Source organism: Neocloeon triangulifer, unplaced genomic scaffold (genome assembly GCF_031216515.1).
Source record: "Neocloeon triangulifer isolate White Clay Creek 2 clone unplaced genomic scaffold, ASM3121651v1 ptg000002l, whole genome shotgun sequence".
In the NCBI taxonomy this organism is placed as follows: Eukaryota; Metazoa; Arthropoda; class Insecta; order Ephemeroptera; family Baetidae; genus Neocloeon; species Neocloeon triangulifer.
The window spans coordinates 3,365,178-3,389,194 of record NW_026775545.1 but is presented as its reverse complement, the minus strand read 5'-3'; the positions used below and the strand labels follow the sequence as shown (position 1 = coordinate 3,389,194).

The window sequence follows — 24,017 nt, the reverse complement described above, 5'->3', positions numbered from 1 at the left end:
TGAGGCTTAAAATGTTCCTCTTTGACCCTGTTATCAGATTCAAATGTAAAAAGCATTTGCATCCCCATACCAGAATTAAATTAAAAAATAAAAGATTTTCACCCTGCACTTTGTCCGTGAAAAATAAAAGTTTTCTAAATTAAAATAAAACCCACCCTCTCACGGGGTTCGAATTCACCATACTGACGTAAAAAATGACGAGAAAGAAGAATCCGATGTTTAAAACTTTTGCATGTCACCCCTTCATCCCCTAATTTCAAATTTGAAATTTTGAGGGGTGGTTTCGGTCACAACCCACCCTCTCAGCTGCAAGTTATGTGGCATAAAATGTTCCTCTTTGACCCTGTTATCAGATTCAAATGTAAAAAACATTTGCATCCCCATACCAGAATTAAATTAAAAAATAAAAGATTTTCACCCTGCACTTTGTCCGTGAAAAATAAAAGTTTTCTAAATTAAAATAAAACCCACCCTCTCACGGGGTTCGAATTCACCATACTGACGTAAAAAATGACGAGAAAGAAGAATCCGATGTTTAAAACTTTTGCATGTCACCCCTTCATCCCCTAATTTCAAATTTGAAATTTTGAGGGGTGGTTTCGGTCACAACCCACCCTCTCAGCTACAAGTTATGTGGCATAAAACGTTCCTCTTTGACCCTGTTATCAGATTCAAATGTAAAAAACATTTGCATCCCCATAGCAGAATTAAAAAAAAATAAAAAGATTATATACCCCGCACATTGTCCGTGAAAAAGCCAAGTTATCTAAATATAACTAAAACCCACCCTCTCAGTAACAAGTTATGAGGCTTAAAATGTTCCTCTTTGACCCTGTTATCAGATTCAAATGTAAAAAGCATTTGCATCCCCATACCAGAATTAAATTAAAAAATAAAAGATTTTCACCCTGCACTTTGTCCGTGAAAAATAAAAGTTTTCTAAATTAAAATAAAACCCACCCTCTCACGGGGTTCGAATTCACCATACTGACGTAAAAAATGACGAGAAAGAAGAATCCAATGTTTAAAACTTTTGCATGTCACCCCTTCATCCCCTAATTTCAAATTTGAAATTTTGAGGGGGGGTTTCGGTCACAACCCACCCTTTCAGCTACAAGTTATGTGGCTTAAAATGTTCCTCTTTGACCCTGTTATCAGTTTCAAATGTAAAATACATTTGCATCCCCATAGCAGAATTAAAAAAAAATAAAAGATTATATACCCCGCACATTGTCCGTGAAAAAGCAAAGTTATCTAAATATAACTAAAACCCACCCTCTCAGTAACAATTTATGAGGCTTAAAATGTTCCTCTTTGACCCTGTTATCAGATTCAAATGTAAAAAAAATTTGCATCCCCATACCAGAATTAAATATAATAAATAAAAGCTCCCCGCCCTTTCCACTCTTAATATTTATTATCTCATATATTAGCGTGGCTTTGGCCAGCTTCCTCAATTTTCGTTCATTGGTCCTTTTTATTAGTATACAAGATGACGTTTTTCTAATTCGTTTATTTATAATACTTGTTACATACAAATAAAAAATAATTTAATGATTATCATTCAAACATTTGTTGGTAAAAATTATGAACTAAGAGATAGCTTTTCCTCTCTTGGTAATCACTCCTATTTGAAGTATTTTACCACTTGCTTGAGAACTCCTTGTTTCAAATCAACTTGTCCCATCATCAAAAATCTGTAGAGCTGACCTATAATTTTATAATCGTGAATTAAAACATCCTTCAAGTAATATATAAGCTTACCAACAGTCACTTTTTTTTTCTCAATTTTTTTGTGAATTTTTTTCAAATTCTCGGCCTCCTTTCCAGCTTTGTATGTAGAAAATGTCATGTTTCTTTGCACTTCAGAACATACTAGCCATTGAATTAGGTATTTTAATTGTGGGTCACCCTATGATTGTTAGTATAGCAGATAATATATAAGTATAGTTTAAATTTATGCAGGTTTAGTTCTTACTCCAAAAACTCCGCAACCCCAAAAGCCAGTGCAAACATCCCCAATGAAATCATCGATTGGTCGGAAACCAGCAAAAGCTTTTCTCAATTCGCGTTCGATACACTGAATTTTGTATTGGTCATCTCTATTTGTGAATGGGTATGCATCCATAGCAACAAATCTGGATTTGATATAGTTTTCCTCGTCCATCGCTTCTTCCCCTGTGCAACAGTTTCCAGTGTATTCGAAGGTCTCAGAGTAGCCTTTGTAGTTGTTGAACCTTCTTACTCCTATTAGAACATCATGAATTTTTTATTTTTTTTTTGATAAAAGGTTACAAAGTGAAAATTTTTTGCCACAGGTAGATAAAAAGTATGTTTTCCATTTATACCTCTGAAAAATGCTGCTTCATTGTAGCACATTGCCTCATTTAACAACGATCCTATGAGCATTTCAGGATAGCAGCAGAATAGAATTTCCTCCTGCACCAACCCATGCGTTAGAATTCCACCGCCCACTTGTCTGGTTAACATAAAATTGTGATGAGCGAATATAATGAGTAATTAATAGAACACCTGTTAGCAAAGTCAACTCGGAGAAAATCCCCTTTCGCATCCTCAATTTTCTCGTCTGTGAAAGAGACTTTGCACATAGGCTTCAGAGAATCCATCCACTTAGGGAACTCCTTTATTCTTTGCCTTGAAAAAGACAGTTTGTATTCTTCTTTGGGTGCTGATAAACATTTTGCATAGTTAGTTATTATTGTTAGGTTAATTAGTTAAATATTATATGCATGTACTTGTTTATTAAAAATAATTGGACATTCAATGAAGTATTGATTATCGAACTTTGGTTAATGTTTAATGTATTACCATAATCCTTGTTGAAAGATGCATTGAAATAGTTGAAAAAACACAGCAACTTTTGTAGCTTCATGCTAATTGAAGTTGCAGAATCAGTGGATTTCACCCTCAGAAAACTAAAACATATAGAATTATCAAGAAAAGGCTAAAAAATATAATCCAGGAATAAATTTACTCTCCAAGGTTGATGGGAGGGTAATCTCCATAGGGCAGAAGAGAATGCAAAGTTGACGAGCTCCTCTTGGGAAACAAAGACAATAGTGCAGCCCCCATGATGTAAATTGCTTGCAACCGACAAATGACCACAGTTTCAATCTCATAATCTTCCAGATCATTATTTTGAGTGTTGCGAAGCAATCTCAAAGGTGCTGTGATTTGGTCTGGCATGTCCTTAGTGAAATCTCTCAGCAGATACACAAAGGACTGGGAGAAGAACAAAAAAATAGAATCCTAAGAAAAAAATGCACTTATTAATACACAGTTACTAGTCAAGCAAAAACATAAAAACAATATATTAAAAAGAAATTATAATTTATGTGAAAATTTTAAGTCGGTGAACATTATAATTGCAAAAGACAAAATGCACAAATGAAGGAAGCAACCCAAAAGGTAATCAGTTCATCTTGTGTGGGTGAGCTGTCCTTCAATTATTAATTTTTCTGCTCAGACGACTTATTCATTTTTATTAACTTGGCAACAACAGAGTTTGCTCGGTTTCAATTTTGTCATTAAAACCACTTTTTTTCGTTACGTTATAAATTCATTTCACAATATTTTTAATTCATCTTAATATGTGAAACATATTTTCATTTTTTTTTAAAGGGACACAATTTGGGAAGTGGTCAACCGATTGAATAAAATTTTAGTTAAATAAAAAGTGCCAATTTATATTACATGTTTATTTTAAATTAAAAATTATTCAATTTTTACCTTCATCACTTTACTTCCAGCCGGAGTTCCAAGAATTTTAATAGCGTATTCGAACATCTTGTAATCGAAATTGTGGGTAAAATTGTACAAGTCAATCATGCGAACCAGCAGGGTTCGATCGAATTCTTCATCAGCATTGTACGGAGTCATATTCATTGCCTTCAAGAATTGCTGCCAACGACTGACAGTAGCCTTCGGATTCTGAGGGCAATAATCGAAATTAATGCTACAACAGTCCTATAGAGTGTTCCAAATTCAATTCGGAGGGCTGGAGATACCGCTTTCTAGGTGAATGTGACCTCCTCAGTTTTAATCCGGGGTCAATAATAAAATATTTAATTTTCACGCACACCTGAGATAAAAAAAGAGTTAGCTAGGAGTAGCGCCTAGGTGCCATTTGAAAAGTAATTTTCAAAAAATTTTTTGCATTGGGAAAATTTGCGATTTATTTTCACATTTACTTAATAACGGATTCTCTAACCCTCCGAATTTTATTTGGACAACCCTACACTTGAAAATAAAATATTACCAATGGGTCAGGGTAAACGTTTTGGGTAGAGTACGGCATCAGCAAGTAATCACGTCCATGATAGTCATAAACAGTGTCGGGAGGCACAGCTACACATACTTTGTCTGTTCCGGAGTTTCCTGGTATGATCCTATAATTTTAATGATATTAGTACACTGGTTTTTTAACGTGCGTCCACTTACATTGCGTAACTGTATTCTGCTTTCTTTATTCCATTGAAGTTTGATTCACAGAGAAGCAACGTCTGAAAATATAACAATAAACCGGCTTATGATGGCTAAAGTTTTCGTAAATACAACTTTAAAAATTAACAATCAGACTCGAAAGTGCTGACAATGCCATTTCACGGTATTCAAATGTATAAAAAGACATAAAAATCTAATTTAAAGTTGCTGAAACACGCGCCTAAAAAATGTATTTTTATATTTTAAATACAACTACAAACCACTTAATTTTGTTTACGTACATTCCGAGATTCGCAATAAAAAAAAAATCATTCAAAACGGTAAAATATAGCCTCAGAATCTTCTCAAGGACAATGTCAAACATTATTATTAAGAAATTTTTTCTCATATGATAAACAAAATAATACAAAAATGTGCCTTGTTAATGATAATGTTAAACATTATTACCAATAATTTCTCTTACATGATCAACAAAAATAAAAAAAAAGTGTGTTTAATATTGTTATATGACATAAACGTTATAAAGATCTGCAATTTTTTCATTGCGTAAAGAACGCATGTTTTCTTGACTCGCGAAAATTGCTCGGCTGATTTGCATTGTGACATTTCATTGCTGGTTGAATTACGGAATCATCTGTAAGCAACGGATTTAAAAAAAAAATTTAACTATGAACCCAAATAGTTTAGCATGGAAAAAACGCATATTGTAAATGATTATTATTTTGAGAAAAAAATTCAATAAATTTCGTAAATCTAATTATTATCTTCTATGATGAGATGGATGACTCTGGAGCTGCAGCTGGTCTTTTTTTAATTTTAGCTCTGTAGGTTTTTATGAGACAAGTTACCGCAGACGTACCTTACAAACAAACAGGACAGATGCTACAAGTCCCTAATTTTTTTTTTGTAAAATTCATTTATACAAAATACAAAAGCTACACGTGCGGAACTTAGAATAACCAGAATTGACTAGTTTTTAGATATTAATTTAAAATATAAGTCAATGTAAAAGCAATTAATAAAGTATTGCCTACTCTATTGGAAAGTGGAAAGTGTACATTCCTTTGCATGTGATAAATTTGTGGCACAAAAATGGTAATCTAGAAAATTCTTTTTAATTTATTGCATTGAGCTTGATGTTAGCAAAGTCGGCAAAGTGAAAGTTTCAAATGAATTTTTAATTTACAAAAATTCCTTAAAAATATTCCAACTTCCATGACTTTAATTGTAAATTAAAAAATATCCGCGTGTAACTTTATCCCCAATATGTGTTGAAAAAAATGTGTCTCGTGACGTGCATCACGTGTTTTGTATATTACAGGTACAGGTTTGTAGCTTGTGTCACTTTGTCTGGTATGTTGTGACTGCTGTAACTTGTTCCCGCATTCGACTCTAGAGTCACTGTTAATGAAACTCATGGCTCTGGAGTCAGAAAATCTGGCTTCGGTTCCCCGCCTTGGCCCCCAGACCCAGAAATGGAAACCAGAAAGAAATCCCACGTTTTCAGCTATCAATTCAATGAATATAAATTAGCATAAATAAATTACAACCAGCCGCCGCTAACTTGAAGACGGGTCGTCAGTCAAAGCAGGCCGAAGCCTAAAAATCTCGAGGCTGAAGTTTCTAAAGCAAGTAGATCCCGTTTTAATCAACCCGGATGTTGAACTTTTGCTGAATAAAACGAAATCAAAATCAAATACCTTCCAGTCATTATTGTGACTTGATGGAAGTCCAGCCATGATGTAATTGCTGGAGATTTACGGAAAATATTGTACCAGCAGCTCTACTCTGGGGCAGCTGTGAGCCATGTATACTGCATCTGATAATAGGGGAACTAGTCAACTAGAGGGAGAAGGGAGTATGTTGTGTGATTTGGAGAGGGAGAGGGAAGAACGCATGCATGCATGTCGTACAACTTGTTATTCTTACATAAGAACAAGCACAAAGCACAAGCGCGACGGAACATCCTCCACGTATGGCTGCTGAGGTACAAATTTTTAATTATACTTAATAATTGTAAATCAATATTTTTGGGCTCGTTACGTATTAAACCAAGGTCAGAAACGAAATTTATCAAAACAATTTCAATTTATACCGAATAACCGAAATATGTACATATTTGTCTCATCATTAACACATGATCTGATCGTGTGGTATCACTTCATATTTTAATTACAAATATTCGCAAATATTATTATAATGGGGTACATTTACTTGAGATCCCGGGGGAAGGGGGGGGGAATTTTGTCCCGGGAGGTTAGTGGCAGGAAAATTTTTAGCTCTACCCGAAAATTTAACGCTTTTAAGCGGGAGGAAATTTTAATTTTTAGTTTATCCCAGCCGGCTGGACAAAGTTTCTTAAACGTGGCGTTTTTCTCGTGCAGCATATCAGCTATTTTAAATATAAATCATTTTCTTGTCGTGAACTACCATGTTTTGATTTTCTGTATGAGGAAATTTCCAATTTTCCATTTCAATTTTTTTCTGTATGAGGAAATTTCCAATTTTCCATTTCAATTTTTTTCATGTATGACTTGAGTAGAAATAGCAACAATAATAATTTACATGGTGAAATTTTTAAGAACTACAATTTATGATGTCATATTGTGACCACATTTTCCAAAATTTTAATTTTTTAATTTCCCCTTTTCAATTGATTTGCATTGCATATTTTACTTCAATCATCTTATGAAAAGTTCTTAATCTTCATAAAATTAATTTTACAAATAAAGTTAGCTAAATAATTAATTGAAATTGAAATTTATGAAAAAATTAAAATGAATCCCTGCCTGCTGTTAATTGCTAATGCAGCTTTATAATTTGATTGACTAGCCCCCACAAATTATTTAAAAATAAATTAAAAGAATAATTAAAAAAATTAAAGTTCGTAGAAGTTATTTTTCAGACAATGTTCAGGCCAAGACTATCTTATAATAAATATAATATCTTGTAATAAAAAATTATCAATTGAAAATTTGATATCAAAAAAATTTGTTATAATCAAAACATGCAATAATTTTTTTCTCAACATAATTTATAATTTTTATTCTAAAACATATTTATACAGAATAGCATCACCCAGTGCAACCCATACTCGTTTGCAATTTGGTTTCAACTTAACCTTCAAAGTAAAAAAAATTTACGTCGGTCCGATTTGAATTTTTAATTCTTGCTATTAAAATAAACTATAATTTTATTTCTGAAGAAGATTTAAATTTTATTATTGATTTCATCTCAAATATTTGGATACTCATATGTTACTGAAGGAGGATTTATGTTTCATTTTTCAAAATCATATTTGTTTGCTGCCAGGAATTTTTTATATTTTTTTTTTTTTTCGATAAAGCACTTCTTATTTAAAGGCCACACTTTTGGCAAGGGTCAGCAGCAAATTAAACTTGTGATGAATGCTAAGCCTGAACCTAACATTTTCCTCGCGTGGGAAAAGTTGCCGCATATCACGCAGTATTTCACGTGACGCATAGAACAATTCTCCAAACGGCTCTGGAACAACTCTCCGTGGAAAAATTCTCCGTAAACCATGGAAATTAATTTATAAGTGACAATTAAATGAATCAAAATTCTGGAAAATGTGGTAACAATGTGACGTCATAATTGTAATTTTTGGGCATGTAGTTTATTTCCTCATCCAGAAAACCTTATGAAAGAATGTTGGAGACAATAATTTCGAGAATAAACAGCAATAATGCTGCTCATTTTTTCAAATAAATTTTTTTTTCATGTATATGACTTGAGTACAATAAACAACAATAACAAGAAAATAATTATTACAAAATAAGTATCTGGTATACTAGATGAAAAAAAATTAAGTACACCATCGGCATTTGGGTTCGAGGAAGATTTATTCTTATTATGTGTCCATGAAATAAAAGTTAATTTCATTCCACAGGAAGTAAACTATCGCGGTGAGAGTTGGAAATCCGTCTATCTGACCAAAATGGCTCGCATTACTCTTTGCAAGGGTGATGTTACCAACGCTCCTGAGGGCTACGCAATCGCCCATTGCATCTCAAAGGACGCCAAAATGGGTGCAGGTGTAGCTTTGAGTATTTGCTCCAAATACCCTGAAAATCGTTCTATTCAACCCACTCAAATAGGAAAGACAATTCTAAAAGTTACTTCTTCTGGCCGCTTCATTTTCAACGTGGTTACAAAAGACAAGTACTGGCACAAACCAAATGAAGAAGATTTTTGTGCTGCTTTGCACGACCTGAAAATGAAAATGAGTTTGGCACGAGCCTATCACTTGGCCATCCCTAAGTTGGGATGTGGCAGGGACCGTCTAAATTGGGGAAAAGTTTTGCATTTTTTATTGCGTGAATTTGAAGACTACCCTGCTGAAATATTAGTTTTTAGTTAAAGGGGCATGATAATTTTTTTCCACTTCAAATTAACATATTTTATTTATAAATTTTGAAAATATAGCGTTTTGTGTTTGTTTTTATATTACTTCTTGAACTTGCACAACTATGTAATGTAATGTTTTTTCCTCCAATAATCTTTTACATCAAGATCAAGATCAAGTGAAGAAAATTAATTGTCAATTTACAATCTACAATTGATATTGTAACCAAATTTTTATGTAAATACCTTTTCTTTGCATATACTCTTAGAATGTTTTCAGGATACTTTGTAATGTATGTTCATAATTAATTGTCTTGTATTTTTTCTTTATCGTATTTCTTACTTCATACAATAAAGTGAAAGAAGCATGAAAATACAAATACCTTTTTTTATAACTTATACCAAGTGTTTTAGTTTCAATATTTAGAGTCATATTAGTGTAAACAGCGTTCAGCAAAAAAACTGACTATTTGTAAAAAATGAGCTGCATTGCACAGTTGCGGCTTAAGGCAGTTTTATGATGCTTTTTTGCCTAAGAATGAAAAAAGTTAACTTTTCAATTTTATTGTGATTTTCCATGGGAAAAGTAGCAAAACCAAATTTTTTATATGTAAAATAAATATGAAATATCACCTCAAATCACAAAAGTATGTGTAAATTACAAGTTACACTGAAATAAAAATGAAAATAGAAATAAATATTTTTAATAAAATTTGCATACCATATTCACTTCTCGCTGCATATTTTTCAAACTATTTGAACTCGAATTTAATTCACAAGCCATAAAAATGTTTGCCAAAGTATCTAAATTAAATAAATTTATTTCAAAGTCAAATCAGTGACTAACTATAACTACACGGTGTTTTAAGATTTATGGTAGCAATTTGAAGCACCATGAGCTGGAAATTATTTTTAATTTTCTTTTGGTAATATTAAGTTTTCAAATGAATGCAAAATAATATACTCCAAGACTCTCTTCATATCTAGCAAACTCTCTGAATATATGAAACCACATCATGTGCATAAAGTAATGCATTAAAATAGGTACATTATTAAACACAATTTGCAACTAAATATGGAAAACATCCAATTACAATATTAATATCGGAAATAGAAAAAAAAATCCTAAAATTGGAACAAAGTGGTTGATATGTTAATAAAAATTTGGGTATTCGAGCACTCAAGATATTCAATAATGCAGATGTGGCTATTTTTATCTCTGTCACTACCAAGAAAAGATTGTATTATTATTTTAAACAGATACAAATTATTGTTGTTAATAATATTATTATAATAACATCAGCATTTATTTAAAGAATATTTGTAATTTCAAACTTTCAAATTTTTGGTCTTTACTAAGAAAAAAAAGTTGAATAATGTTGTTTGGATCAAAAATTTGCTTAGAAAAAAAATTGCCTGATTTTTTAAGAAATTTGTTGAAGCTGTTATATATAAGAAAATATTAATAGTCCATTATATTTCTCAACCACATGTAAAAAATGCAAAGAAGGCTTATAGATATATCTGAGTGATTATAAAAGCGTGAAAATACTTTACAAATCTTAACAAGTATATTTGCCATAAATAGACTCGAGTCGTATGAAGTCTCAAATAATTTTATTCTGAATAAATTTGATGCGAAAATATTATTTCATTTTTTTGCACATGACACATGATGTTCTATAATTTACAGGCGTTAGGGTAATTTCCATTAGATAATAACATGTTTCTATACACTTAGTGTAGAAACAAAATTGATGCAGAAAAATTGACTTATTAAATGCATGAGAAATATTTGAGCTGTATCTTGTGTGTTGATCGTGCGCTAAAAGGAATGTTTGTTGGATGATTTATATTCCGACTCTCTTCCAAATCCAGTTTCTTATCTCAAGTGAAAAGCAGCAAAAGTTATTTTTTTTTCTTGACAAGTTGCAAGTGTTGCAACACTGCCCACAAGTATCAAATACAAAAGAACCCCCACCCCTACGCAACAGAGTGGTGCGTGCACCGTCTTTAGCAGCGGGGCAGCGCATTCTTGTACAGATTAGTGATCGACTAGCAGTTTGGTGTAATCTGGAAACGGAGCACTGCGAATTATTTCTGCAGATACAGCAGGAGAAGGTAAGAGTATTTAATTATATACTTTTGTCTTTCCTAATGAGGTTTAAAAACAATTTAATTGGCGTCCTGGACTAAATCTCCATCGAAAAATCCATGAAAATAACGATTGTATTAAATATGATGATGAAATACGTCTGGGGTATTATATAGTCGGGCGCTCTGAACGGGGACAAAGTGGCGGCCTCCATAGAACGCTAAAAGACAGCGTAGTGGTCATACGTGTTATAAAAAATTTCGCCTGTGATTACAGTGTGGGCTGGGGATGACGTCAGGTTTCTATGCATCTGAGCTTCCGTAAATTACTATTGAAGACCATCCTAGCCGATCGGTTGTATAAAGGCGGCCGCGAGCCGCCTCCGGCCAATTTTCCCTAGACAATGCCTAGCGTGAGCTAACTGTCAAATATACTTTTCCCAATTTTACGCACATCTACATTTTTCCTGTTAAATTACTGCTGTTAAATTGATTACTTTGTTTAAATAGTTTTGTTTAACATTATTGAGCCAACAATAATGAAATCTAGAACTGGCAAGAAAAACCGCTATAACTAGGTCTTTCATTCTGTGATGGTATTTTCACACAAATAAATATATTTTAGTAATAAATATTTTCTTTATAAATTAAAATTTCCATAAATTTGATATTTGACGCTCATGAATTAATCAGGAAGCTTTTTTAGTAAATTTTAAATGTGAAACTAATGTTAAATTAAAAAGTCTTCTGTACTGTTTGTACAATAAATAAATTTTTTACATTCTCCAACAATGCATGTAGGTTTTGCCGACTTCTATTCGACGCTAAAATGCCACATACATTATGATAATTGCAATCCAGTGCTAAATATTCAAAGGCCACTTTTTTTAATTATTGAATGAACAAAACCAAAGTCATTACATTAAAAAAAAAAACTTGGAGAAATATTGAAAATTTATATTTTTTTCTATGATTTTACTTGAAAATCAGATATATAATATAGTTTTTAAACGTAAGAATCAGTAAGAATTAATGCTATACCATTAAATTTAAATTGCGACACTTTACATCAAATTTATAATCAGGATTGAAGGTCAATTTAATTAATTTAAATAATATCCATAAATGAATTTAGTGCTCTTTGAACCTGTCATTTTAAATAAATATATATGTAATTAAATTTCTTTCTGACCAAATTTAATCATGTTCCCATTTCTGGTGCCGTTCGGCAGTTGACAATCAATTATAACAAGAAAATTTTAGCTAAGTAATAAAAAATAACATTTTATATACTTTTTTTTATCTTCTTCAAAAATCCAGTAAATATTTTGTAACACTTTAATATCTACTTATTCAGAAATCTCTCCCTGCCAAGAAAAAATAGAAATATTACGTTATTATTATTTTGCAAGAATGTTTAAAATAAATTTATTTATTACTCAAAGTAATATTTTGGTATGGGCAAGGGTCAACGTCACTTTTAAGCGATTTTATGTTATTTTTTTTAGTAAAAAATTCCGAAATTTAGGATGATGGTACGTTTAGATTTTTTTTGCAGGTTTGGGGCAACATATAGCTCGTGAAATTTTACATCTGATATGTAAATTTCAGTGCAGCTTAATTTCAAGTTTTCTAAGAAGTTGCGTCCGAAATTAAAAAAAAGTGGCTTAAAAACCGAAAAAATAATTTTTTCAATTATTTACAAAATTCTGAAGTAACAACCATTTACGTTCAAATTAGGATCAGGGTTCTCAAATATATTAAAATCAACAAATTTGACCTATGTTTCATTTCAGCTCATGAGAAATTTACGGCTTTTTCGAACGCTTTTTTTAACTTCGGACACAATTTGTGAGAAAACATGTAATTCAAATGCTCCGAAATTTACATGTTATGTGTAAAATTACACGAGCTAAATTTTTTCCCATGCCTGCAAAAATATCAAAATGGACCATCATCCCCCAAATTATGACATTTTTTATAAAAAAAAAAACCATAAAATCTCTTACAAGTGCGATTCTTTCTGTTCTCACACCCCATGCCCAAATTTGAAGTTAGCCGATTGAGATTTTCACAGCATAACAACCATGACTTAAAAGAAACACCCCTAAATTTTTTTGAAAAAGTTTCCAAAATTGCGGGTTTTATGGGACATTTTGAAAAAATTAAAAAACCTAATTTTCTCGCGTTCTATTGATCGTAGAACAAAAATCCGGGTATGGTTGAATTTGTCTTGACGATTTTTAAAAGTTTGCTGTTGAGTAAAAAGTTGTAGGTCAAAGTTCAAGGTCATTTTTCATGACCTCAAATTTTCAAATTCAAATTTGAAAATTGGCCGCACGTTTTAAAAAAATTTTGAGATTGCCATTCGATTCCTCATGAAATTTTACATAAAATATGTCAAAACTGGAGTGACTTTTTCTTTGTTAAATTTAAAAATAAAAAAGAATATTAAAAAAGTGGTTTTTGGTGCCTCCGCAGGCAGGGTCAACATTATGATCGCTTTTAACGTCGTCCCTGATAATTTTAGGTAAAAAGTGATAATGACAAAAGTTAATGCCCACGTCAAGCCAAATCGAATGGTGTATATATTGATGGCATTTGGTGACCTTCAGGTCAAAGGTCACCCAAGTCGGTGACCTGAGGTCACCTGATCTGGATGTGTGATATGTACTTAGAAAATCCTCGTTGAGAGGATAATTTTGGTCACCAATGTTTGGTCTGTACCTCAACCACAAGCCGATTAATTATAATTTTAAAATTAATTGTGTTGAAAATTGTGCATTGAATAAATGAAAAACACAATTAATCGGTTTGTGGTTGAGAATTCGTGAGAATTAGCCGGCCCTTTTTTTCAAATTCTGAGATAGCCATTTTGGAGAACGGAAAATTCTACGTAACATGAGTTAATAAAAAAAATGGGTATATTCTTTGATTTTTTAATATTAAAATAGTTAAGTCCAAAAACGTGGTTTTCCGAGCTTATCTGATTATAACAGTATTTTGAACCGCCATAACTTTCTTTCTGAGCGAGATAGCTCATAAGACCTAATGACAAAAAGTGTTTGTCTTGACACGACCTATCCAAGTAAGTATCAAACTTAGTGACCAGGTCACAAAAGCTCATTGACCCCGGTGACCTTTGACCTTGTAAAATTATTTCCATTAAGTATGGCACATGGTTCGAAAGAATACATCAAGGCAATTATTTTGGTACCCGGAATTTTTCTGTAGCTCAAACAGAAGCTGAATTATCACATTTTTTGCTAATTAAAATGCATAAATTATTAGGGAAGATAAATAAAAACTGATAATTCAGCTTCTGTTTGAGCTACAGAAAAATTCCGGGTACCAAAATAATTGCCTTGATGTAGTCTTTCGAACCATGTGCCATACTTAATGGAAATAATTTTACAAGGTCAAAGGTCACCGGGGTCAATGAGCTTTTGTGACCTGGTCACTAAGTTTGATACTTACTTGGATAGGTCGTGTCAAGACAAACACTTTTTGTCATTAGGTCTTATGAGCTATCTCGCTCAGAAAGAAAGTTATGGCGGTTCAAAATACTGTTATATAATCAGATAAGCTCGGAAAACCACGTTTTTGGACTTAACTATTTTAATATTAAAAAATCAAAGAATATACCCATTTTTTTTATTAACTCATGTTACGTAGAATTTTCCGTTCTCCAAAATGGCTATCTCAGAATTTCAAAAAAATGGCCGGCTAATTCTCAAAATTAGGTCACGAGGTCACCAGAAGTGACCTTGACCTGTAACCTACGATTTTGCGTCTCAAAAAAAAGTTGTGGAGTGCAACAATGAAATTCCAAAACCATCCTGATTTTCTTTGTGCGACCACGGAAAGCCGAGATACAGCCGTTTAAAGTTGTTCAAAATCCAAATTTGAACGTCCCGTAAAACCCGTAAATTTCGAGATATGTGAGCAAAACTATATATTTTTGGAAACCTCTTGATATGGTTTATAACATACTAGAATTTCAATTTGATCAGTTAACGTGGACAAACTATGCCCCGTTCACAAAGAGCTGCTCTAATATTCAAATTTCATTTTGTAACGGAATTGCTGTTGAGATGCCCCCCTCCCTGAGTGTGTAGAACAAAATATTTGATTTATGGAGTGGAAAATTTATTTCAAGATAAATTCAATTGGGTTTTAAATATCAGTGAAAAATCGCTCTTCCACAATAGGAATTATTTTTCAAACAGCGTTAACTCGGATTCTGTGGGAGATACGTAAAAATATATCATAACTAGACCCCTGAGCCGTTCAATTTTGACCGGCGGCTCACTTTAGCGGCTGCGCCGCCAAAATGGCTCGGCGGCGGCGGCTCGAGAATTTTGTCCGGCGGCGGCTCGCGGCTGGCTGACAGATCGGCTCAGCACGTTTTTCAAAAGTAAATTGAAGAAAAAAACATAAAATGCTTAGAATTAAAAATAATTTCTGATCAACATTGTTATTTTCGACAGTATGAATAAGAAATGATCCAAGGTCATCTCCTTAAAGTGTTGGAAAATTAATTGAATAATACGAATAATATAAAGTTGGAAAATAAGTGTTCATAATGTTGCAACAGAAAGTTTTGGAAAATTTGTGATAAAAATGGAGAGTTTGAGGTAATTATCTATTATAATTTATTCCTCAATTTTAGAGGACCGAACTGATGTCGAGGGTTTAGACATAATTATAATTGTATTGAGCGTTTAATGATAACAAGCATTTATATTATATTATTATTAATATTATAATTTTTATTATAGCATATCTGAGGCTGACGAATGAGACGCTGCCAAACATTTAAAGACGAGAAATATTAATCATTTCACATTCTTATCAGAGAGGTAAATTTCTTATAAAGGTATAATTTATCAGTATTCCACTGACTTAAAAGTATTTGAAATTTAATTGCAGCCATACGTTCCAATTTCTGTATTAACCAACTGTGATGATATTGAGGAAATTTCGTATGTTTAAACTGATTGTTAGACCTACACCACTGACGCCAGAATCAAAATATTAGACGACATCAGTGAGTATGCTAAGGTAACGACGCTCTTTCCTTCTTACTTAGATATTTTTGATCTTTTTTTGAATATATTTTAAAACTTTGAAAATTATTAATAAGAGAAATTATAGTTTTGAGTTGATAAACTGTAAAATCTGCTTCATATATGGGATCTCAAAATCACGGAATAAGTGAATACCAATTTCCTATTATCATTCAAATTGGTTGATCCAAATAGGGTTCGGGGAACCTATCCTTTGCAACCTCTATAACTCATTTGTTTTTTAATTTTGCTTTATTTTCCTAAAAAAATGTAATATTTTACGTTACTATTTTACAATTTCAGTGTTTATTAGGCTCTCGTATTTATATAAATGTTTTTTCTTCATTTAGGATACCTTCAGGAACATAACCATTTTCACATCAAAATAAAGGCATCGTACACAATATTGGTACGTACCAACCTGTGATATAATATATAATACTGTATAATATAATTATATAAATTCTATTGTTTTAACTGCGTAGATTTCTGTGAATCTAGGTGGACTTTGGTAGGGTCATCAAATCATTTACCAAAATTTGTAGGGTGACAGACCATGTTGAGCGGCTCCTAAACTTAAAACGATTCACCTCAATATCCCATGTTATGTCCGGTATTTATGGGTCCATTATGAATTTGATTTAGCAAATATTTAATGTTGGTGCTCCCCATGGTCCTTAATTTCCTATGGGTGGTGGGTGGTTTGAAATTGTCTCCTTGCCCACTACAACCAAGCTGTGAAACGTAAAATCGTATGTCAGAGGTCCAGGTCAATGTTAAAAACCTCGTGAAGTTTTACCTAAATTCTGAGAGTAAGTGAAATTTCTAAGAATGTATTAGACTTGCTTTACAATATAATTTTGAGATCCTCTAAAAAAGTGAAAACTCAAGTACTTGACCTTGCCAAAAGTTCACCTGGATAACAAAATATGAAACATCTGCATACTTGCACAATAACACAGTGCTTCAATCTTTCATGGCACTCCAAAAACATATTTAGGTTCTTTATTTTGGGTATTTTCGCTTTCAATTATTGGGGTCAATCCAAAAGCGTGCTAAATTAGGATTGGTTTTGGTTACGCAATTTAAACGACAATTTTATTTAGCTGATCATTTCACGCTGCGTAAAGTTACCTGGCCAAGGTTTGGCTTTGGATCGTCCACATCATGCTTGTATATCCCCGAAAAATTGTTTATATTTCTTTTTCAACCTTCCAGCAAATATTTCACCCAAGATAGAGAAGCTTCCATCTGGATATTGACTTGGGAGACAAATTTGGTAAGAATATTTACATATTTTTTTTTTATGTTTCTTCGTGTTCATTGGTATTAAAAATCTGACAGGTTCATGAAAATAATAGTAGTTTGTTATTAAGTTTATTCCTCAGAATCTTTTAACTGTCGTGTAAAATTTCAGATCTCCTGATACAGGAAGGAAAATGAAGAATTTTGAGAAAGGGAGAAGAGTAGCAAAGTTGATCATTGCCAAGAATATTGATATTGAAAAACTAGGATCATTGGACTCATTTAATCAGCTAGCAAAAGAAACAAACAAAAAGGGTGGCTCCTACAATGCAGAAAAGAGAAAGCTTTTTGACGCTTGGCATCGGGGAACTTTAAGACAAGAATATGATGATCTGGTTACAGAGGGTTGGATACCTGAACCACCAAAAAAACGGAAAAGATCATTCATTAGTGAAGATAGCAAAAAGGGTGCAAATTTGAAAATTGAGACCCGTTCCAGTGGGAGAACAGGAAAACAACTGCCAACAGGAAAGGCCTTGTCAGGTAAAAAGCAAGCTCCTGTTCAATCAGGTGCATCGCCCACCTCTGCTGTTGCTCCAAAGGCTGCTTCCCCTCAGAAAGCTACGAGAGCTCCTAGGGTTGGGTCACCAGATGCTCAATTTGTTGATTCACCACCAAATACTCAGAAACTTCAAAAGGTAGTCACCCCGCCTATTGTTACTGCACCACCAAAAGCTGTGGTGCCTACAATCAACCCTACAAAGGCAGCCGCCACGCTGAAAGTTACTACTCCACCACAACAACCACTGACTACTTCACCACAACAAGCTGTTGTGTCTACAAGTGCTCCAAACCCTACAAAGCCAGCCACCGGGTCTAAATTTACTACCAAACCACCACAACCAACATCGAATACTGCACCACCTCAAGCTAATGTGCCTCCAATTGCTCCAGACCCTAAAAAAGCAGCCGCTGCGCCGAAAGTTACTACTCCACCACAACAACCACTGACTACTTCACCACAACAAGCTGTTGTGTCTACAAGTGCTCCAAACCCTACAAAGCCAGCCACCGGGTCTAAATTTACTACCAAACCACCACAACCAACATCGAATACTGCACCACCTCAAGCTAATGTGCCTCCAATTGCTCCAGACCCTAAAAAAGCAGCCGCTGCGCCTAAAGTTAATACTCCACCACAACAACCACTGACTATTTCACCACAACAAGCTGTTGTGCCTACAAGTGCTCCAAACCCTACAAAGGCAGCCGCCGCGCCTACATTTACTACTGAACCACCACAACCACCACCAACTACTGAGCCATCTCAAGCTGCTGTGCCTCCAACCGGTCCAGACCCTACAAAGGCAGCCACCGGATCTCAAGTTACTACCAAACCACAACAATCACCACCGACTACTGCACCACCACAAGCTGCTTTCACTCTAATTGCTGCAAAACCTACACCAATAGTAACTTCAACACCACAAGCTCCTGTCTCTCCGAAGAATGCTGATGATGTACCTGTTGTGTCCGGGACTACACAAACAAAATCAAGTTCTACCATTCAGACCACTAGTGTTGCTCGTACTCCTACACCTGCTGCATCATTGGGAGCTTCGCCAGTAGCAGTAACAAGTGTACCAGTGTCACCTGCATATATGCCTGAAACTCCAGACAGCAACACTCTAACAGCTCCTTCTCCAACAAGATCCTGTCTTACTCCATCAAGCAAGCCATCAACACGTGCTGGAAGTTTATCAATTCAGGGAAGTTTGTCTACTCTGACTACTGATTGTTCAGAAGTAAATAGTGACAGATCTGATGATTCCAAAATTATTACTGTGCAGGCTCCTGCCAAGTGTACTTTCAGTTACCCACAGTTGCCTACAAATACTTTCAAAATTTCGAACGATGATTTCCTTACACTTTTTGAGGGGAAAGCAAGAAGTGGAAAATTGATCACAAACAGGATTCGAGAAAAACTTCTGGAACCTTTTATGAAACAAACTCAATGTACTTTGTATATTGATTCTAAGCAAAAAAGGGAACTGGGAAAGAAGGCAATAGTGGTATACACTTACTGCTCGCAACAGACCTGCTACAACTTCAGATTTGACGTCTTTGTACCAACCACACCTCAGGAGGAATCTGAGGTGCATGTTTACAGAAAGGGTGACTTTAGTCACGGAAAGGTGGTAGCCAATCAAGTTAGAGGTAAAGTAAGGTCTGAGACAGCCAGAGAATTGAGGGAACTAAGAGCATCTATGCTGAGAGCAAAGAAATCAATTACAATGAACAAACTAGCTGCTGAGCTGGGAAATCTTCAAATGATTCCTTCATTAAATGTCTTGCATAAAATAAGCTCAGAAAACGAGGCAAGAGGTGATATGCACAAGGAAGACTTGACAGACATAATCTTAAGGTATGTCTTCGAGCAAAGAAACAAGGCTCCGTGCATTAGAGCGATTGGGGCAGTACCTTTTAAAGTTCTTTGGTATTCGGAGGAACAAATTTCTATCCACATTAACCGAGCTAGTTACATGCAGGAGTGTCGTGTTCTTCACCTTGATTGTACAGGAAGGGTCGTCCGACTACCAGATATATGCAAATTTGTTCGCTCCGGTAACACGCGGACTCCAATGAAACCATTCTACTATGCTCTGGTCACTGAATACGATGGGAAGGTCTACCCTTTGGTGGAATTCATTCTACAGAAAAACACAGGGGACGAAATTGCAGCTTGCTTAAACACTTGGAAAGCTAGTGTCAAAAGTCATCAAAAAGCATGGCCAACTGCTGAAATTGTGGTTGTTGATTGCAGTCTTCCAATGATGCACGCAGTTACGACTGCATTTTGTGGAACATCACTTTATGAGTACCTTCGAACATGTGACAAAGTTTTGGTAGGAGCCGATTGTTGGGAATTCCACAACTTTGTAGTCCTAAAGATTTGTGTTAGCCACACAGTGAAGAGATGGAAAATGTATTTTCCAAATGCTAATTTTGCTAACGCACATACCTTGAACAAAAAACAGCTGGGAAAGTTGAAGCGAAACAGCTTGAAATCTCTGTGTACTTTGATAACAATTGATGATTTGGATGTTTTTTTCAACACATTCACAGACCTGGCAATTTTGTTCAACAGCAAGAAACAATCGGCTTTATTTCAAGCTTCATATGCTCGAGTCAGGCAGCTAAGACTAGGCGTTGATTTTGTTGATGACGATGATGACGAGTTGTTTGAAGCAATCAAGAAAAGTAAGCAAGAGATTGAAAGAGATGTGTGGAATGAGGGCAAGTTGATGGACGCTTCATCACTTCGGAAGAGTAGTAAAGTCTACCTGCAGTGCACAGAGATGCTTCGTGTTGTGTTGGATCAGATTGAAGAAAATGATGATGATGAAGATGAACCAAATTCCTACTTCTGTCCTGAGCTTTTCAGAAAATTTCATGAAAACAACTCTCACTTAACATATATGACCACGGCTGTTATGCACAAATTTGTAGATGAAGCAGCAATGAAGCATAGCAATGGACTGGTCGAAAGGCACATGGGGACAACGAAAAATGTTGTTCTGCTGCAGACAAACATGAAAGTTGGAAGGGCGTACACCAAACTGACCACAAAAACAAAGGGTGATGGAAATCTCATTACTGTTCGGGCCGACAAGCGAAGGAAGAGGACGGCAAAAAAGTCTTTCTATGTACCTAACAAAATCAAGGCTACAGCATCCAATCAAAGTGACAATTCAGACGACTTCGAAGACTTAAGTAACAACGGCCCTCCAGCAAAGAAGAGAAAGAATTCAAATTCCTCAGGTGGAACTAACGTCACATTGGCGGAAGAATCGTGGGTCAGAAAAGGAGGGCAACTGCCAGTGTCAGCGAGGAACAACCTTGGCACAAGTACTGTCCAGAAACGCAAAGGCGGTTCCAAAGTCTCCCAATCATTGGCTTCGGTAGTTGAAGTGTTCAAGAATGATCTACTATCCAACCCCATTGTTGTGCCACCTACTAAGCATTACGGTAGTGGTAAATACAAATTAATATCAGATGATGATCTTCTGCGAATGTCAGAGAATGTGTCAGGTGATGAGGAACTGATGGAAGAAATGCGCTCGCGTAGCAAGTTTCGAAACTCACGGAGCATTCTTGCTCAGAGCATTGCTCGACTTGAATTTGACTTGATTACTGCAGAATTGAAAAATCTTAGCACAAATATTGTCCAGACACGCAAAGGAGGTTCCAAATTATCCCAATCGCTGGGTTCGGTAGTTGAACTCTTCAAGAATGATCTGCTATCCAACCCCGTGGTTGGGCCATTGTTGCATGTCGGTAATGGCAAATACAAATCATTTGCAGATGCTGACCTCTTGCAAGTGTCAGAGAATGTGTCAGGAGATGAGGAGCTGATGGAAGAAATGCACTCGCGAAAAACATTCCAAAACTCACGGAACTTCATTGCTCAAGGCATTGCTCGACATGAATTTAACTTGATTACTGCTGATTTGAAAAATCTGCTTACGGTTGCTCCAGTTCCTTCAGTGATCAATCAGGCAAGTGCTACAATGTCATTCACTACAAAGCCAAACTCAAAGATTGACATTGAGAAATGGCCAGAAACTGAAGATGGAAAGGCAGTGGCAGACGCTTACATTTATGACCAAGCCTATGATTGCCTGAAAGATGGTAACTACCTCTCAAACGACGTGATTAGTTCCTTTGTCAATTGCACATTGAATTCTGCACCTCGAAATAAATTTTACCATGTGGACAGCACTATTCTCAGGAACACGAAAACAGAAAATGTGTCATATTCACAACTTTTGACCGCTACTTCTGCCACCGACTTTCCTCTCTGGATTGTTCCAGCATTCATCAGATACGAACAAGAGAACTTTGAACATTGGATCCTTTATATTGTTGATTGGGAAAGGAAGATGATCGTTTGTATTGATTCTCTTCAAAACCATGATCACCCTAGCAAGGGGGGACTTGCTTACAACCAGGAACTGAGAAAATTGATGAATGATGCTTATAAAAAGAAAAACAAGAAGTCACTTTCCACAGACGACTGGTCCTTTATCCTTGCAAATGATGTAGAAAAGCAAACCTCGAATGATTGCGGAGTATTTGTCTGCTGTTGGGTTGAAGTCATCTGTGATAAACGCAGAAAGCATCCCACCCAATTGGATATTACGGCAAGTGGAAGACCACATGTACGGTCAACTATCGAGGAAACAAACGAGAAGCATCTGCATCCTAACGTTGGCTACACATTTTGTGGACCAACTGATGAGGCATTAAGTGGAAAGCAACCTCTGCAACGTACAAGAAAGGGCAAAACGTTTAAGAAGATAGTCAAGGGACATCCACCAGGATTCGCCTCCACCTTTGATTACGTCCGAAACCTAGCTGTTCAGCCTTCATAGTACCTTGTAATTCCCGATGAATAAATATTTATGAATATATTTTATTGCAATTTCAATTTTTATCAGATTAATATATCCATGATTAGAATCTTCATCATTAAATAAAAATTTGATTATTTCGATTGAAGTTCACAAATTAATTTTACTTTAGAATATTGTTGCTCAAAATTATAATTTGGAATGCAACGCTACCAGGCAATTTTAGTTTCACAATAACATATAATTGTAAGTATTATAAAAATACATAACAACTACTATAATAAAATTATTTCTAACATTCTTACATTTTCAGAACCCCCAGCAGAGTCATGGCACAGGAACTCCAACAACCCCCACCCCCCAAGTTTAATATAGAGATAAGGTTTTAGATTAATATGACCAATCTCTAAATTATATTTGGCAGGGTTGCGACTAACAACATAAATGCTGAAGAAATATGACCACGAAATGAAAAAATTTTAATTTGGCTAATTGTGCATGGATGATACTTATAAACGTAGATTGTATTTAATATTAAAACTGCTATGTGTTAAAGTTATCAAGTAATTCCATGGATGCTATAAAGTCTCTTGTATTAGATGAATTACCCATAAAAAATGGGGACTCTTATTTACCAAATAAAAGGTTTGGATTGACTCATGTTTAAGTTAACATTATTCTTTCTTGTCTTTTTTGACGTCAGACTGGAAAATTTGAACCCAATGAAAGGGTGGGATTTACTTGCATTAAAACAGCCCTCACAATTTAAACGTTGAAATAAGGGAATGAAGGGTTGGCATGCAAAAGTTTTTTAGCTCGAAATCTTGTTTCTCGTAATTTTTTACGTCAGTATGGTGAATATGAACCCCGTGAGAGGGTGGGTTTTAGTTGAATTTAGAAAACTTTTATTTTTCACGGATAAAGTGCAGGGTGAAAATCTTTTATTTTTTAATTTAATTCCGGTATGGGGATGCAAAGGTTTTTTACATAGGTAACTGATAACAGGGTCAAAGAGAAACATTTTTAGCACTATAACTTGTTACTGAGAGGGTGGGTTTTGACCGAAACCACCCCTCAAATTTTAAAAATCGAAAATAGGGGATGAAGGGGTGACATGCAAAAGTTTTTTAGCTCGAAATCTTGTTTCTCGTAATTTTTTACGTCAGTATGGTGAATATGAACCCCGTGAGAGGGTGGGTTTTAGTTGAATTTAGAAAACTTTTATTTTTCACGGATAAAGTGCAGGGTGAAAATCTTTTATTTTTTAATTTAATTCCGGTATGGGGATGCAAAGGTTTTTTACATTGGAAACTGATAACAGGGTCAAAGAGGAACATTTTAAGCATTATAACTTGTTACTGAGAGG

At 34.7% G+C, this 24,017-nt stretch overlaps 2 protein-coding genes across 6 annotated transcripts in view; both read right to left on the bottom strand.

Annotated features, from left to right (window-relative positions):
* LOC132205352 (poly(rC)-binding protein 3) overlaps nucleotides 1-24,017 on the bottom strand; it is a 118,101-nt gene that overhangs the window by 53,932 nt on the left and 40,152 nt on the right. The gene's annotated exons all lie outside the window — the stretch shown is intronic.
* On the bottom strand, nucleotides 1,501-22,502 carry LOC132205351 (poly(ADP-ribose) glycohydrolase-like). The gene is made up of 11 exons (XM_059634341.1): nucleotides 22,354-22,502; nucleotides 4,462-4,523; nucleotides 4,280-4,409; nucleotides 3,751-3,951; nucleotides 2,996-3,270; nucleotides 2,830-2,936; nucleotides 2,533-2,689; nucleotides 2,349-2,479; nucleotides 1,979-2,247; nucleotides 1,765-1,912; nucleotides 1,501-1,710 (listed from the first exon to the last, which is right to left on the bottom strand). The coding sequence occupies exons 1-11, from the start codon at nucleotides 22,396-22,398 to the stop codon at nucleotides 1,628-1,630; spliced, it is 1,608 nt and encodes a 535-aa protein (XP_059490324.1). The 5' UTR covers nucleotides 22,399-22,502; the 3' UTR covers nucleotides 1,501-1,627.